Below are 17,261 nucleotides of genomic sequence, written 5' to 3'. Positions count from 1 at the left end.
GCCGTAGCTAACCCGAAGGGAAGAGCTACAAACTGGTAATGCCTGTCTAGAAAGGCAAATCTTAGGTACCGATAATGATCTTTGTGAATCGGTATGTGAAGGTAGGCATCCTTTAAGTCCACTGTGGTCATATATTGACCCTCTTGGATCATGGGCAGGATGGTCCGAATGGTTTCCATCTTGAACGATGGAACCCTTAGGAATTTGTTTAGGATTTTTAAGTCTAAGATTGGTCTGAAGGTTCCCTCTTTTTTGGGAACCACAAATAGATTTGAGTAAAACCCTTGTCCTCGTTCTGTTCGCGGAACTGGGTGGATCACTCCCATCACTAAGAGGTCTTGTACACATTGTAGAAATGCCTCTTTCTTTACTAGGTTTGTTGATAACCTTGACAGATGAAACCTCCCTTGTGGAGGAGAAGTTTTGAAATCCAGAAGGTATCCCTGAGATATAATCTCCAACGTCCAGGGATCCTGTACATCTCTTGCCCAGGCCTGGGCGAAGAGAGAAAGTCTGCCCCCCACTAGATCCGTTTCCGGAGAGGGGGCCCTGTCTTCATGCTGTCTTAGGGGCGGAAGTAGGCTTTCTGGCCTGCTTGCCCTTGTTCCATGACTGGTTGCCTTTCCAACCCTGTCTGTAACGAGCAGTAGTTCCTTCCTGTTTTGGAGCGGAGGAAGTTGATGCTGCTCCTGCCTTGAAGTTACGAAAGGCACGAAAATTAGACTGTTTGGCCTTTGATTTGGCCCTGTCCTGAGGAAGGGTGTGGCCCTTACCTCCCGTAATGTCAGCAATAATTTCCTTCAAGCCGGGCCCGAATAAGGTCTGCCCTTTGAAAGGAATGTTAAGTAGTTTAGACTTAGAAGTTACATCTGCTGACCAGGATTTAAGCCATAGCGCCCTGCGCGCCTGTATGGCGAATCCGGAATTTTTAGCCGTAAGTTTGGTTAAATGCACTACGGCATCCGAAACAAACGCATTAGCCAGTTTAAGCGTTCTAACTTTGCTCAAAGTCTCATCCAATGGTGCTGTGCGAATCGCCTCTTCCAGAGACTCAAACCAGAATGCCGCTGCAGCCGTGACAGGCGCAATGCATGCAAGAGGCTGCAATATAAAACCTTGTTGAACAAACATTTTCTTAAGGTAACCCTCTAACTTTTTATCCATTGGATCTGAGAAAGCACAGCTATCCTCCACCGGGATAGTGGTACGCTTGGCTAAAGTAGAAACTGCTCCCTCCACCTTAGGGACCGTCTGCCATAAGTCTTGTGTGGTGGCGTCTATAGGGAACATTTTTCTAAATATCGGAGGAGGGGAAAAGGGCACACCGGGTCTATCCCACTCCTTACTAATAATTTCTGTAAGCCTTTTTGGTATAGGAAAAACGTCAGTACACACCGGTACCGCATAGTATCTATCCAACCTACATAATTTCTCTGGGATTGCCACCGTGTCGCAATCATACAGAGCCGCTAACACCTCCCCTAGTAACACGCGGAGGTTCTCAAGCTTAAATTTAAAATTTGAAATTTCTGAATCCGGTCTCCCCGGATCAGAACCATCACCGACAGAATGAAGCTCACCGTCCTCATGTTCTGCAAATTGTGACGCAGTATCAGACATGGCTCTCGTGTCATCAGCGCGCTTTGTCCTTAACCCAGAGCTATCGCGCTTGCCTCTTAATTCGGGCATATTGTATAATACTTCTTTCATAACATTAGCCATATCATGTAAAGTGATTTGTAAGGGCCTTGATGTACTTGGCGCCTCAATCTTACGCACCTCCCGAGCGGGAGACGCAGGTACTGACACGTGAGGAGAGTTAGACGGCATAACTTCCCCCTCGTTGTCTGGTGATAATTTCTTTATCGGTACAGATTGACTTTTATTCAAAGTAATATCAATACAATTGGTACACATATTTCTATTGGGCTCCACATCGGCTTTTGAACATAATGAACAAGCAGATTCCTCTGTATCAGACATGTTTAAACAGACTAGCAATGAAGCTAGCAAGTTGGAAATCACTTTCAATAAGTTTACAAGCAATATAAAAAACACTGCAGCGCTTTTAAAAACACAGTTGAATAACAAAGAAAACTAATTCAGTTATAGTCAACAATTCTTAACGAGAAATGTATTAATTAGCAGAGGATTGCACCCATTAGCAAAAGGATGATTAACCCCTCAATAACCAAAAACGGATATCAAATTAAGATTTAACGCTTTTATCACAGTCAAACACACTGTCACAGATCTGCTGTGACTGATTACCTCCCTCAAAAACGAATTTTGAAGACCCCTGAGCTCTCTAGAGACGTCCTGGATCAAGGAGGAAGAAACAGGAAGACTGTGCTAGAATTTTAACTGCGCAACAAGGCGCTAAAACAAGGTCCCTCCCACTAATATTACAACAGTGGGAGACCTGATATAACGGTTTCTATGCAGAAAATACGTTAGCCATGTGGAAAAAAATCATGCCCAAAAAGATTTATCACCAAAGTACCTCACAAAACGAATAACATGCCAGTAAACGTTTTAAAAACAACATTTTGAATGTCATGCAAAGTTATCACTAAGCCTGCTACCAGTCGCTTCCACTGCAGATAAGGCTTAAACATTATTTCAGTATTAACAGTATTTTCTCAGTCAAATTCTAGTCCCTAGAAAATAACTCAACTGTGCATACATTTATCAGCCTGATACCAGTCGCTACTACTGCATTTAAGGCTGTACTTACATCATATGGGTAACAGCAGTATTTTCTTAGTCAATTCCATTCCCAGAAAATAATGTACTGCACATACCTCATTTGCGGGGGACCCCGCATGCTATTCCCCTCTTTCTGAAGTTACCCTACTCCTCAGAATGTCGAGAACAGCCAGCGGATCTTAGTTACGTCTGCTAAGATCATAGAAAAACGCAGGCAGATTCTTCTCCAAATACTGCCTGAGATACAAAAAACGGCACACTCCGGTGTCATTTTAAAATAACAAACTTTTGATTGAAGAATAATTAAGTAAAAACTCCAACTCCTCTCGCGACCTCCTTCTTTGTTGAGGGTTGCAAGAGAATGACTGGATATGACATGTGAGGGGAGGAGCTATATAGCAGCTCTGCTTGGGTGATCCTCTTGCAGCTTCCTGTTGGGAAGGAGAATATATCCCATAAGTAATGGATGACCCGTGGACTGAACACACTTAACAAGAGAAATAAATATTTTATTAAGTGGGACTTTATTATACTACTCAAATGAATAGTTTGTATACAAACAATACATTTGCGCTCTCTCTCTGCTGTCATGAAGGAAGTTATTTACCGGAGTTTTGACCAAACGCCTTCTCACTTGCCCGCAATGATTCCAGCAGGTTTAGAAAAGTCACACAGTCGTATTGCGACAGATACTGCAAGAGTGTGCGCAGGATCTTCAAGTCCTGAACCAAGGATTTAGTCTTAGCCCCTAGTTGGTGCCAGAGGGGATCCAGGTAATGGCGTATAGTCTGGAAATGGCAAACAGATCATTTATACTGCGTATGTAGGCAGCCAGATTATTACTGGAGATTATATACTGATCTATAAAAAAGCCTAACAACAGAAACAATGCTTTAAATATTATAAAAATATTTAAACAGAAAATGTCTTTTTGCAAATGTTTGCAGCCAGCTGACCATCATAAAAGACCTAAGACAGACCGTCATAAAATAAAAACAAAATGTACACGTGGTACCTTATCAAAGGCTTTACCAATGGCATTTTCTAAAGACAAATCTTCCACCTCAAGCGCTGGGTTGTATCGCTTAAGTTCTCTCAGACAGGCGTTCATGATGTCCAGAATAGAGGCCTGGATAGCCAGCATGGCCGGTGTCATGGACACGTGCAACTCCACCACCTCAGGCTTGTGCTTCTCAAGGAATGAATTTACTGAAACATGGAACCTGCAGAACGTGAAATAGAACACGAGTCTGACCTTAAACAACATAAGCTTTGGTATTTAGTGTCTCTGACAAAAACACCAGTAACAGAAGGGAGGACATAATATTCAAAATTCCCTTTGGGTACTAACATAACATTATACCGAATAAAATATAAATATTTAAAAAAGGACAATCATCTCACAGCCAATCAACAGCAGATACAGAAGTATTTCACAGGGGCACGCTCTTTTAGTTCAGTGGAAATCGCAGCAGTGCGTTGGGTGCAGTTGAAACAGAGCTGGAGGAATTTTTAGAAAAGTAAACAATATGGGCTATAAAAACACCTTTAATAATGTTTGTTATTTTATGAGGTATTGTGTCCATTTAAAACTATTTCACAAAATAGATCTCCAGAAAAAGAAAAAAGTTGTGAGGTGTCCTGTCTAGTTTATAAAATAATTTAGCAATCTACTGGTTAGGATTATAAAAGGGACAGTCTACTCCAGAATTGTTATTGTTTAAAAAGATAGATAATCCCTTTATTACCCATTCCCCAGTTTTGCATAACCAACACTGTTATATTAATGTACTGTTTACCTCTGTGATTATCTTGTATCTAAGTCTCTGCAGACTGATCCCTTATCTCAGTTTGTTTGAAAAACTTGCATTTTAGCCAATCAGTGCTGACTCATGGCTAAGTCCATGGGCATGAGCACAAATTATCTATGTGCTGTCTACTAGTGAAAAACTGTCAAAATGCACTGAGATGATAGGCCGTCTTCAATGGCATAGAAATTAGTATATGAGTCTACCAAGGTTTAGCTTTCATCAAAGAATACCTAGAGAACAAAGCAAATTTGATGATAAAAAGTAAATTGGAAAGTTGTTTAAAACTACATGCTCTATCTAAACCATGAAAGTGTAATTCTTACTAGACTCTCCCTTTAACATGCTAAACAACCTGTGCATAGGACTAGATTAATACTTTTACGTCTCACTTTAAATAAAAATAGTTATGAGATTTTTGAGCAGGCTTTAAATAAACCAAAAAGCAAATACTGTGACATTTATTTTCTTCAAAATGCTGCAAATTGTCTCAACCAGCTATGTGAATGCTTAGAGCAGAGGACACACTCATATAAAGCTGGCGCTATTTGGCCACTATTAATGGAGATAAACTGTAAATTTATAGAGAGTCCGTTTTAAAAAGACATTAAAAAATACTAAATGAAAGCTAAATATAAGTAAAGATTAGCCTAAGAATAAATTATGTGTAGTTTGAATATTGACTGAATAAGTGTAAAGTTTTAGTCTTTACAAAACTAATGGGCACTGCTACGTTGTAACACAGACAGTAAAACAGTTTATTTGCCCCAGATTTCCTGTACTATAACTGTTGACAGGAGGTGCACCCTGATACATATCTGTCCCTAACTGGCCTTGGCAGAGGGTAGAACATAACATTTGCAGTATCATAACAAAAGTGGGAAGCCTTGTCTACTGCAATAACAAGATCTGATTGGCTCCTCCAAATAGGGAAAGTCATTGGTGGAGTAGAACTACTGCTGTAAACAACATGATAGTGTTTTTTTTACACTTGAGTAATGGTAAATTCAGGACTTCAGAAAAGGGTGTTTAACGTCTAAGTTTAGATCTATGTTGTTTTTTCTTTATTTGTAAAAAGGCAACAATCCATATTATATTATTTGCCAAGAGCATGAACGTTATACATTTTGTCTCCACGTTCCTAGACTTCACACTGTACAGGAGTCGGGGTATCTGAACCTTCCGTTCTTTAGTTACATTCTGTTCTGTCAAATCACAAAGTAACTCATCTGGAAGACGCAGCAAGGGGCCCCAAATAACCCAGACAAAGATCAATAGCTGGCATCAAGTTAGCACTTACTTGTCCAAAGTAGCTTTTATGTGCATAAGATGGAACATCGCGCATATGAGATAATCACATGATCAAAGATGAATCAGAATTAGCACAGACGGCTGTTTTATGTTTAACAAAAATCTTTTTGGCATTTTTTTTACACTGGTGTAACGTAATTGGTTTAGTTTTCTTCTGAATCTGGTATTCTGCAGCAGTCACAACAAGAAAAAAAAAAAAAAAGATACTTTTGAAGGCAAATTAAAGGGAAACTATTTTAAAGATAACGAAATCTAGAAGTTAAAATCACAAAAGAATAAACATCTGTTTCTTTTTTCCTGCATATTTTTTATTCAGTTAAGAGAGGTTAAAAGCTACACGGAAAAAACTGTTTAAAAGAGACTCAAGTCAAAAGTAAACCTTCATGATTCAGATACAGCAGCAATTTTAAGCAACTTTCCAATTTACTTCCATTAACAAAATGTGCAGAGTCTTGTTAGATTCACACTTTCCAAGTCACCAGCTCCTACTGAGCATGTGCAAGAATTTACAGCATATACGTTTATGCATTTGTGATTGGCTGATGGCTGTCACATGATACAGGAGGAGTGGAAGTAGAAATCACTGAAATTTGTCAGAAAAAAAAAAAAAAAATCTACTAATTTAAAGCTCAGGCTAAGGGGCAAAATTATCAAACTCTAAACGGAGCTTGATGCCCTGTGTTTCTGTCAAGCTTTCAGGCTCGCCGGAAACAAGTTATGATGCAGCGATCTAAAGACCGCTGCTCCATAACCTGCCCGCCTGCTCTGAGGAGGCGGAAAGACATCGCCGGAAATGAACCCGATCGGATTGATTGACACCCCCTGCTAGTGGCCGATTGGCCGTGAATCTGCAGGGGGCGGCATTGCACCAGCAGTTCACAAGAACTGCTGGTGCAATGATAAATGCTGTTGTGCGGCAGACATGATACGCAATATCGGATCATGTCCGCTCACACCTTGTTAAATAGGCCCCTAAGTGTTATTTTATTATCTTTTTATCATGAGTTGTTTATGCAAATTTACTGTACTTTACTGGTCCTTTAACATTAACAAATGTGTGCTTAAAGGGGCATAAAAGTGTAAAAAGAAAATGCTCTAATGTGTAAGAAAATAACGTGTTACACAAAATAAATACAGTAGAATTGCATACTTAAAGGGACATGAAACCCCCAAAAAATATTTCATGATTTAGGTAGAACATACAATTTTAAACAACTTTCCAATTTTCTTCATTCTCTTGGTATCATTTGTTGAAGGAGCAGCAATGCACTACTGGTTGCTGACTGAACACATGGGTGAGCCAATGACAATCGTTATATATAGATATAATATGCAGCCACAAATCAGCAGCTAGGACCTAGGTTATTTAGATAACCCTTTCAGCAATGGATAACAAGAGAAGGAACCAAATTAAATAATAGAAGTAAATTGGAAAGTTGTTTAAAATGATATGCTCTGTCTAAATCATGAATGTCTAATTATGACTTTACTGTCCCTTTAAGTGCATAATAAAAAGACAATGCAATAACACTAAATTTATAATAAGTATCAGGATTTTTTTCTCACAAAACGTATTCTTTTCCCATTTGTCTGCCCCATGTATCATGTGACAGCAATCAGCCAATCACAGACTAATATACATATATACCTGTGAACTAGTGCACATGCACTGTAGGTGCTGGTGCCTTAGAAAGTGAGTACAGTATATATAAAAAGACTGTGCAAAATGTTATAACAAAGTCTCATAAAACTGCTGCTCTTTCTGAAAGTTTAAAATTTGACCGTCACGTCTTCCTGTAAAAGTATGATACAATGCATAGAACTGTTTATATCATGCAGAATGAATCCCATTTTACCAGGGCAGGGACAGCTTCAAGTCATGCGCTTTCCCTATATACAACTACAAATTAGAAAAGGGTCAGACAGTTTATAGTCATTTAAAGGGACAGTCAAATAAAAATCCAACTTTCATGATTCAGATAGAGCATGCAATTTACTTTTTTTTCATCAAATTTGTTTTGTGCTCTTGGTATTCTTTGTTTTTGTTCACAGCTAGACAGTGCTAGTTCACAGGTGCCATATAGATAACATTGTGCTCACTCCCATAGCGTTACTTATGAGTCAGCACTGATTGGCTAAAAATTGAAATAAGGGGCAGTCTGCAGAGGATTAGATACAAGGTAATCACAGAGGTAAAAAGTATTTATATAACTGTGTTAGTTATGCAAAACTGGGGAATGGGTAATAAAGGGATTATCTATCCTTTTAAACAATAACAAGTCTGGTGTAGACTGTCCCTTTAAGTTTCTACTGACCTTGTAAATGCCTTGAGCAGTATACATCAGCAGTGTTTGCAACAACGTTATACATAAGGTGTTCAAGACACATGCATGCTCCTGAGCCTACCACAGTATACTCTCACGGCAAGCTACCTGCTAAGTATCAAAGGATACAAAGAGAAAGAGGTACATTTAAAGTGAAAGTCAATCCTAGCGTTGTACAAACGCTAGGATTGACTGCTGAAACAAATAAAGGGGACTTTCATTCATGAAGTATAAGATAAGTATAAGATACTTCATGTAGAAAGCTCCTTTATTTGTTCCAACCAATCGACGTTTTTAGCTGCTACAGCAGCCCACGGCTAAAAACTTTTTTGCTAAGAGGTGACGTTTTCACCTCTTAGCCAATAGCCGTGCGGTAAATCTGGCTTGGTGCCCACGGGAGATCGGTTGAAACAAATAAAGGAGCTTTCTGCATAAAGTATCTTATACTTCATGAATGAAAGTCCCCTTTATTTGTTTCAATAGTCAATCCTAGCATTTGTACAACGCTAGGATTGACTTTCACTTTAAGAAAAAAAGTAAAATGAGTAGTTGTACACACTGAATCAAGTTTGAGTATGGATTTCCATGTCCCTTTAACATTTCACAAGGTTCTATCTCAGGAGAACTTTGTAACATGGTTACCTTGGCCACAGATACAACTTTCGAACGAAGAGGTTCCTCATCACTCTCTCCACTTGGCAGAAGCCGGCGTGAAAGGCGACTGGATTGTCGGTGAAGGCCTTAATGAAACCGTGCTTGTTCTTCTGCCGGTACAGGCGCAGTATGAAAGCTTCCTGGCACGACTCTATGATCTTGTGAGCTTTGTACACCAAGATACCTGAGAAGTAAGATACTGGTGCATTAGTTCCATTAATAGCAATTTAAATCAAGACTAAAGTAAACTTTCAGATAGAGCACGCAACTTGCTAATTCCATTATCAAAATGAGCACAATATTTTTATTTGCACACTTTATGAGACACCAGCTCCTACTGAGCATGTGCAAGAGCTAACATGTATATGCATTTTGTGATTGGCTGACGGCTGTCACATGACGCAGAGGGAAGGAAAATTATACAAACTTTGAAATATGTATTTCTTAACGGTGCAGTTCTACTGTATTTATTGGTGCTTTAATCCTTTGTTCCTCTTTAGCAAAAAAAAAAAAAAATGGTTACAAAATGATGTTTTTTGTTTTTTTAAGTGCAATTGACAAAATTTTCCTAATGTCAAATTTACTTTGCTACCATAGTGTTCAATAACAAATACACTACTGAGACTACCTAGTTATTGTCTTCAACAAAGGATAACAAGAAAACAGTGTTTGCAACTATTATACATATAGGGCTCAAGATTTACAAAAAGGTCAGAAGATACTCACTGAAAGAGTGCACTGAATAGCCAATCCCTTATCTGTATATCACATATTCTCTTGGTGCAGAGATAAACATTAAAAATCAATAAAAACTGAAAGAGTTAATTAAAAAGACCAGAACGGCTCTGGGAAAGTATCCACAGACCAATGTATAGGCCCTTGAATGGTCAGTTAAAAGGGATTGTAAACCCAATTTTCTTTTTCTTTTGTAAGTCAGATAGCGCATGCAATTTTAAGTAACTTTCTAATTTACTCCTATTATCAAAGTTTCTTTGTTGTCTTTGTATCTTTATTTGAAAAATAAGGAATAAGCGCTAAGGAGCGGGCCCATTTTTGGTTTCAGCACCCTGGCTAGCGCTTGCGATTGGTGGCTACATTTAGCAAACCAATAAGCAAGTGCAACCCAGGTTCTCAACCAAAAATGGTCCGGCTCTTAAACTTACATTCCTGCTTTTCAAATAAAGATACCAAGAGAACGAAGAAAATTTGATAATAGGAGTAAATTAGAGAGTTGCTTAAAATTGCTGCTGTATCTGAATCATGAAAGAAAACAATTGGGTTTACTATCCCTTTACCATATAACTGGGCCTGTTGGTATCAATTACTGATAGGTGTATAGGAGCAAATCCACTGTGAATGAATTTATTTCACTTTTACGGTGTATTTGTATTATTTAGACTGACCTTCGTATAAATAACCGTCACTATGATTTGTACAATACATTTATTATAGAAACAGTTACTTGATTTGAGTCTATAATAATAAGTGGTTTTGCCCACTGCCAAGTTATTGAACACTAGGCAATACATGCAGCTCGGGTATTAAAGGGTTAGAAAAGTCAACATTAAACTTGCATGATTCAGATAGCGCCGCAGAATCTGTTGGCGCTCCACAAATAACCGATAATAATAATAATAATAATAGAGCATGTTATTTTAAGACACTTTTAAAGGGATATGAAGCCCAAATTTATTTATTTTTAGGAATTAGATAGAGCATGCAATTTTAAACAACTTTCTAATTAACTCCTTTGATCAAATTTTCTTCCTTCTCTTGGTATTTTTATTTGAAAAGCAAGAAAATTTCGAGTCTACCCACATTTTTTTCTTCAACATAAGCTTAAAAAGGGACATGAAACCAAATTGTTTTCTTTCTTGATTCAGATAGAACAAACAATTTTAAACAACTTTCCAATTTATTTCCATTAACAAATTTGTTTCATTCTCTTGGTATCATTTTTTTTATAGGAGCTAGCTGAACACATTGGGTGAGCCAATGACAAGAGGCATATATTTGCAGCCACCAATCAGCAGCTAGCTCCCAGTAGCACATTGCTGCTCCTGAGCCTAGCTAGGTATGCTTGTCAGCAAAGAATACCAACAGACTGAAGCAAATTAGATAATAGAAGAAGTAAATAAGAAAGTTTCATTTTACTGTCCCTTTAATTAGTTCTTCAGACAGCATATCCTACGCATCCCTTTATTTTCACCTCTACCCTATGAATTAAAGTGAATGTAAACTCAGCTATACACATTTAAGCCATATTATCAATCAACCCAGAGGCAGAACTTTTTTCATTTTCTGCGATGAGATTCTTTTTTAGTGAAAATTTTTCTGCAGTGTCTTTGACCTTTTAACACCGTTATGCCGTTCTATTCCGTCATAATTACACTGGGCTTTAGAGCCGTTATGACGGAATAGAACGTCATAGCCAACGGCTGTCCTGAAGCCTACTGCACTTGCTGGACTTGATCATGGTCTGGCGGGCGTTCCTAGGGTTATAGGGATGCCCCCCAGACCCGATCCAATAATTGAAATCTCGCGATCGTGTGCACAATCGCGTGATTTAATTTGTCTACATCGGAGCAGTTGTTCCGATGTAGACACTTTAACCCCGACAAGAAAGGGTTAAGAAGCTGGTGTTGCTGTGTTTGTTGCCCTTACTTGGTGTGCATGAGGACAGGTTCATGTACAGCCTGTGTATACACTATATACACACACACACACACACACCCCATACACACACACCCCATACACAACATATACACACACACACAACATACACCCCATACACACACATCACATACACACCATATACACAACATATACACACCCCATACACATCACATACACATCATATACACACCCCATACACAACATACACCCCATACACACAACATACACACCATATACACACCCCATACACACCATATACACAACATACACATCACATACACACCATATACACACCCCATACACACACATCACATACACACCATATACACACCCCATACACACCCACCACATATACACAACATACACATCACATACACACATCACATACACACCATATACACATCACATACACACCATATACACACCCCACATACACACCCCATACACACACAACATACACATCACATACACACCCCATACACACACAACATACACATCACATACACACCATATACACACCCCATACACACACCCCATACACACACACCACATATACACAACATACACATCACATACACACCATATACACCCCCCCCATACACCCCCCCCCATACACACAACATACACATCACATACACACCATACACACACATCACATACACACCATATACACACAACATACACCCCATACACACACACATCACATACACACCATATACACACAACATACACCCCATACACACACACATCACATACACACCATATACACATCACATACACACCCCATACACAACATACACCCCATACACACCATACACACACATCACATACACACACACCCCATACACAACATATACACACCCCATACACAACATACACCCCATACACACACACACATCACATACACACACATCACATACACACACACACACCCCATACACACCATATACACACCCCATACACAACATACACCCCATACACACACACATCACATACACACCATATACACACACATCACATACACACCATATACACGCACATCACATACACACCATATACACACATCACATACACACCATATACACACACATCACATACACACCATATACACACACATCACATACACACCATATACACACACATCACATACACACCATACACACACATCACATACACCCCATACACACACACACACATCACATACACACCATACACACACATCACATACACCCCATACACACACACACACACATCACATACACACCATACACACACATCACATACACACCATATACACGCACATCACATACACACCATATACACACACATCACATACACACCATATACACACACATCACATACACACCATATACACACACATCACATACACACCATATACACACACATCACATACACACCATACACACACATCACATACACCCCATACACCCCATATACACACATCACATACACACCATACACACACATCACATACACACCATACACACACATCACATACACACCATACACACACATCACATACACACCATATACACACACATCACATACACACCATATACACACACATCACATACACACCATATACACACACATCACATACACACCATACACACACATCACATACACACCATACACACACATCACATACACACCATACACACACATCACATACACACCATACACACACATCACATACACACCATACACACACATCACATACACACCATACACACACATCACATACACACCATACACACATCACATACACACCATACACACACATCACATACACACCATACACACACATCACATACACACCATACACACACATCACATACACACCATACACACACATCACATACACACCATACACACACATCACATACACACCATACACACACATCACATACACACCATACACACACATACACACACATCACATACACACCATACACACACATCACATACACACCATACACACACATCACATACACACCATATACACAACATACACCCCATACACACCATATACACACACATCACATACACACACACACCCCATACACAACATACACCCCATACACACCATATACACACACATCACATACACACCATACACACACATCACATACACACCATACACACACATCACATACACACCATATACACACACATCACATACACACCATACACACACATCACATACACACCATATACACACCCCATACACAACATACACCCCATACACACCATATACACACACATCACATACCATACACACCATATACACACCCCATACACAACATACACCCCATACACACACATCACATACACACCATATACACACCCCATACACACACATCACATACACACCATATACACACCCCATACACACACCATATACACACCCCATACACACACATCACATACACACCATATACACACCCCATACACACACATCACATACACACCATATACACACCCCATACACACCATATACACACCCCATACACAACATACACCCCATACACACACATCACATACACACCCCATACACAACATACACACATCACATACACACCATATACACAACATACACCCCATACACACACATCACATACACACCATATACACACCCCATACACAACATACACCCCATACACACACATCACATACACACCATATACACACCCCATACACAACATACACCCCATACACAACATACACCCCATACACCCCATACACACCATATACACAACATACACCCCATACACAAACATCACATACACACCATATACACACCCCATACACAACATACACCCCATACACAACATACACCCCATACACACACATCACATACACACCATATACACACCCCATACACACACATCACATACACACCATATACACACCCCATACACACACATCACATACACACCATATACACACCCCATACACACACATCACATACACACCATATACACACCCCATACACAACATACACCCCATACACACACATCACATACACACCATATACACACCCCATACACAACATACACACACACACATCACATACACACCATATACACAACATACACCCCATACACACACATCACATACACACCATACACCCCATACACACACATCACATACACACCATATACACACCCCATACACAACATACACCCCATACACAACATACACCCCATACACAACATACACCCCATACACACACATCACATACACACCATATACACACCCCATACACAACATACACACCATACACACACACCCCATACACATCACATACACACCATATACACACCCCATACACACACATCACATACACACCATATACACACCCCATACACACACATCACATACACACCATATACACACCCCATACACACACATCACATACACACCATATACACACCCCATACACACACATCACATACACACCATATACACACCCCATACACACACATCACATACACACCATATACACACCCCATACACACACATCACATACACACCATATACACACCCCATACACACACATCACATACACACCATATACACACCCCATACACACACATCACATACACACCATATACACACCCCATACACACACATCACATACACACCATATACACACCCCATACACACACATCACATACACACCATATACACACCCCATACACACACATCACATACACACCATATACACACCCCATACACAACATACACCCCATACACACACATCACATACACACCATATACACACCCCATACACAACATACACACACACACATCACATACACACCATATACACACCCCATACACAACATACACACACACACATCACATACACACCATATACACAACATACACCCCATACACACACCCCATACACAACATACACCCCATACACACACCCCATACACAACATACACCCCATACACACACATCACATACACACCATATACACACCCCATACACAACATACACCCCATACACAACATACACCCCATACACACACATCACATACACACCATATACACACCCCATACACACACATCACATACACACCATATACACACCCCATACACAACATACACACCATACACACACACCCCATACACATCACATACACACACACCCCATACACATCACATACACACCATATACACACCCCATACACAACATACACCCCATACACAACATACACCCCATACACACACATCACATACACACCATATACACACCCCATACACAACATACACCCCATACACAACATACACCCCATACACACACATCACATACACACCATATACACACCCCATACACAACATACACCCCATACACAACATACACCCCATACACACACATCACATACACACCATATACACACCCCATACACACACATCACATACACACCATATACACACCCCATACACAACATACACACCATACACACACACCCCATACACATCACATACACACACCATATACACACCCCATACACAACATACACCCCATACACAACATACACCCCATACACACACATCACATACACACCATATACACACATCACATACACACCATATACACACACATCACATACACATCACATACACACACACCCCATACACATCACATACACACCATATACACACCCCATACACATCACATACACACCATATACACACCCCATACACATCACATACACACCATATACACACCCCATACACATCACATACACACCATATACACACCCCATACACATCACATACACACCATATACACACCACATACACACCCCATACACACCCCATACACACCCCATACACACCCCATACACACCCCATACACACACATCACATACACACCATATACACACCCCATACACAACATACACCCCATACACAACATACACCCCATACACACACATCACATACACACCATATACACACCCCATACACATCACATACACACCACATACACACACACCCCATACACATCACATACACACCATATACACACCCCATACACATCACATACACACCATATACACACCCCATACACATCACATACACACCATATACACACCCCATACACATCACATACACACCATATACACACCCCATACACATCACATACACACCATATACACACCCCATACACATCACATACACACCATATACACACCCCATACACATCACATACACACCATATACACACCATATACACACCCCATACACATCACACACACACCATATACACACCCCATACACATCACACACACACCATATACACACCCCATACACACACATCACATACACACCATATACACACACATCACATACACACACACCCCATACACATCACATACACACCATATACACACCCCATACACATCACATACACACCATATACACACCCCATACACATCACATACACACCATATACACACCCCATACACATCACATACACACCATATACACACCCCATACACATCACATACACACCATATACACACCCCATACACACACCATACACACCATATACACACCCCATACACACCCCATACACACCCCATACACATCACATACACACCCCATACACACCCCATACACACCCCATACACACCCCATACACACCATATACACACCCCATACACACCATATACACACCCCATACACATCACATACACACCCCATACACACCATATACACACCCCATACACATCACATAC

General features: G+C 40.1%; 1 protein-coding gene across 1 annotated transcript in view; it reads right to left on the bottom strand.

The window, feature by feature from the left end:
* Positions 1-17,261, bottom strand: part of ERCC4 (ERCC excision repair 4, endonuclease catalytic subunit) — a 47,291-nt gene that overhangs the window by 17,844 nt on the left and 12,186 nt on the right. Inside the window, exons 3-5 of the mRNA XM_053694331.1 lie at positions 8,795-8,990; positions 3,725-3,932; positions 3,317-3,497 (exon numbers count right to left, since the gene is read on the bottom strand). Coding sequence (XP_053550306.1) covers positions 3,317-3,497; positions 3,725-3,932; positions 8,795-8,990 — 585 coding nt within the window. The remainder of the gene's footprint in view (positions 1-3,316; positions 3,498-3,724; positions 3,933-8,794; positions 8,991-17,261) is intronic.

This window comes from Bombina bombina, chromosome 11, assembly GCF_027579735.1.
Source record: "Bombina bombina isolate aBomBom1 chromosome 11, aBomBom1.pri, whole genome shotgun sequence".
Classification (NCBI taxonomy): Eukaryota; Metazoa; Chordata; class Amphibia; order Anura; family Bombinatoridae; genus Bombina; species Bombina bombina.
This window is presented reverse-complemented; position numbering and strand designations above follow the sequence as displayed.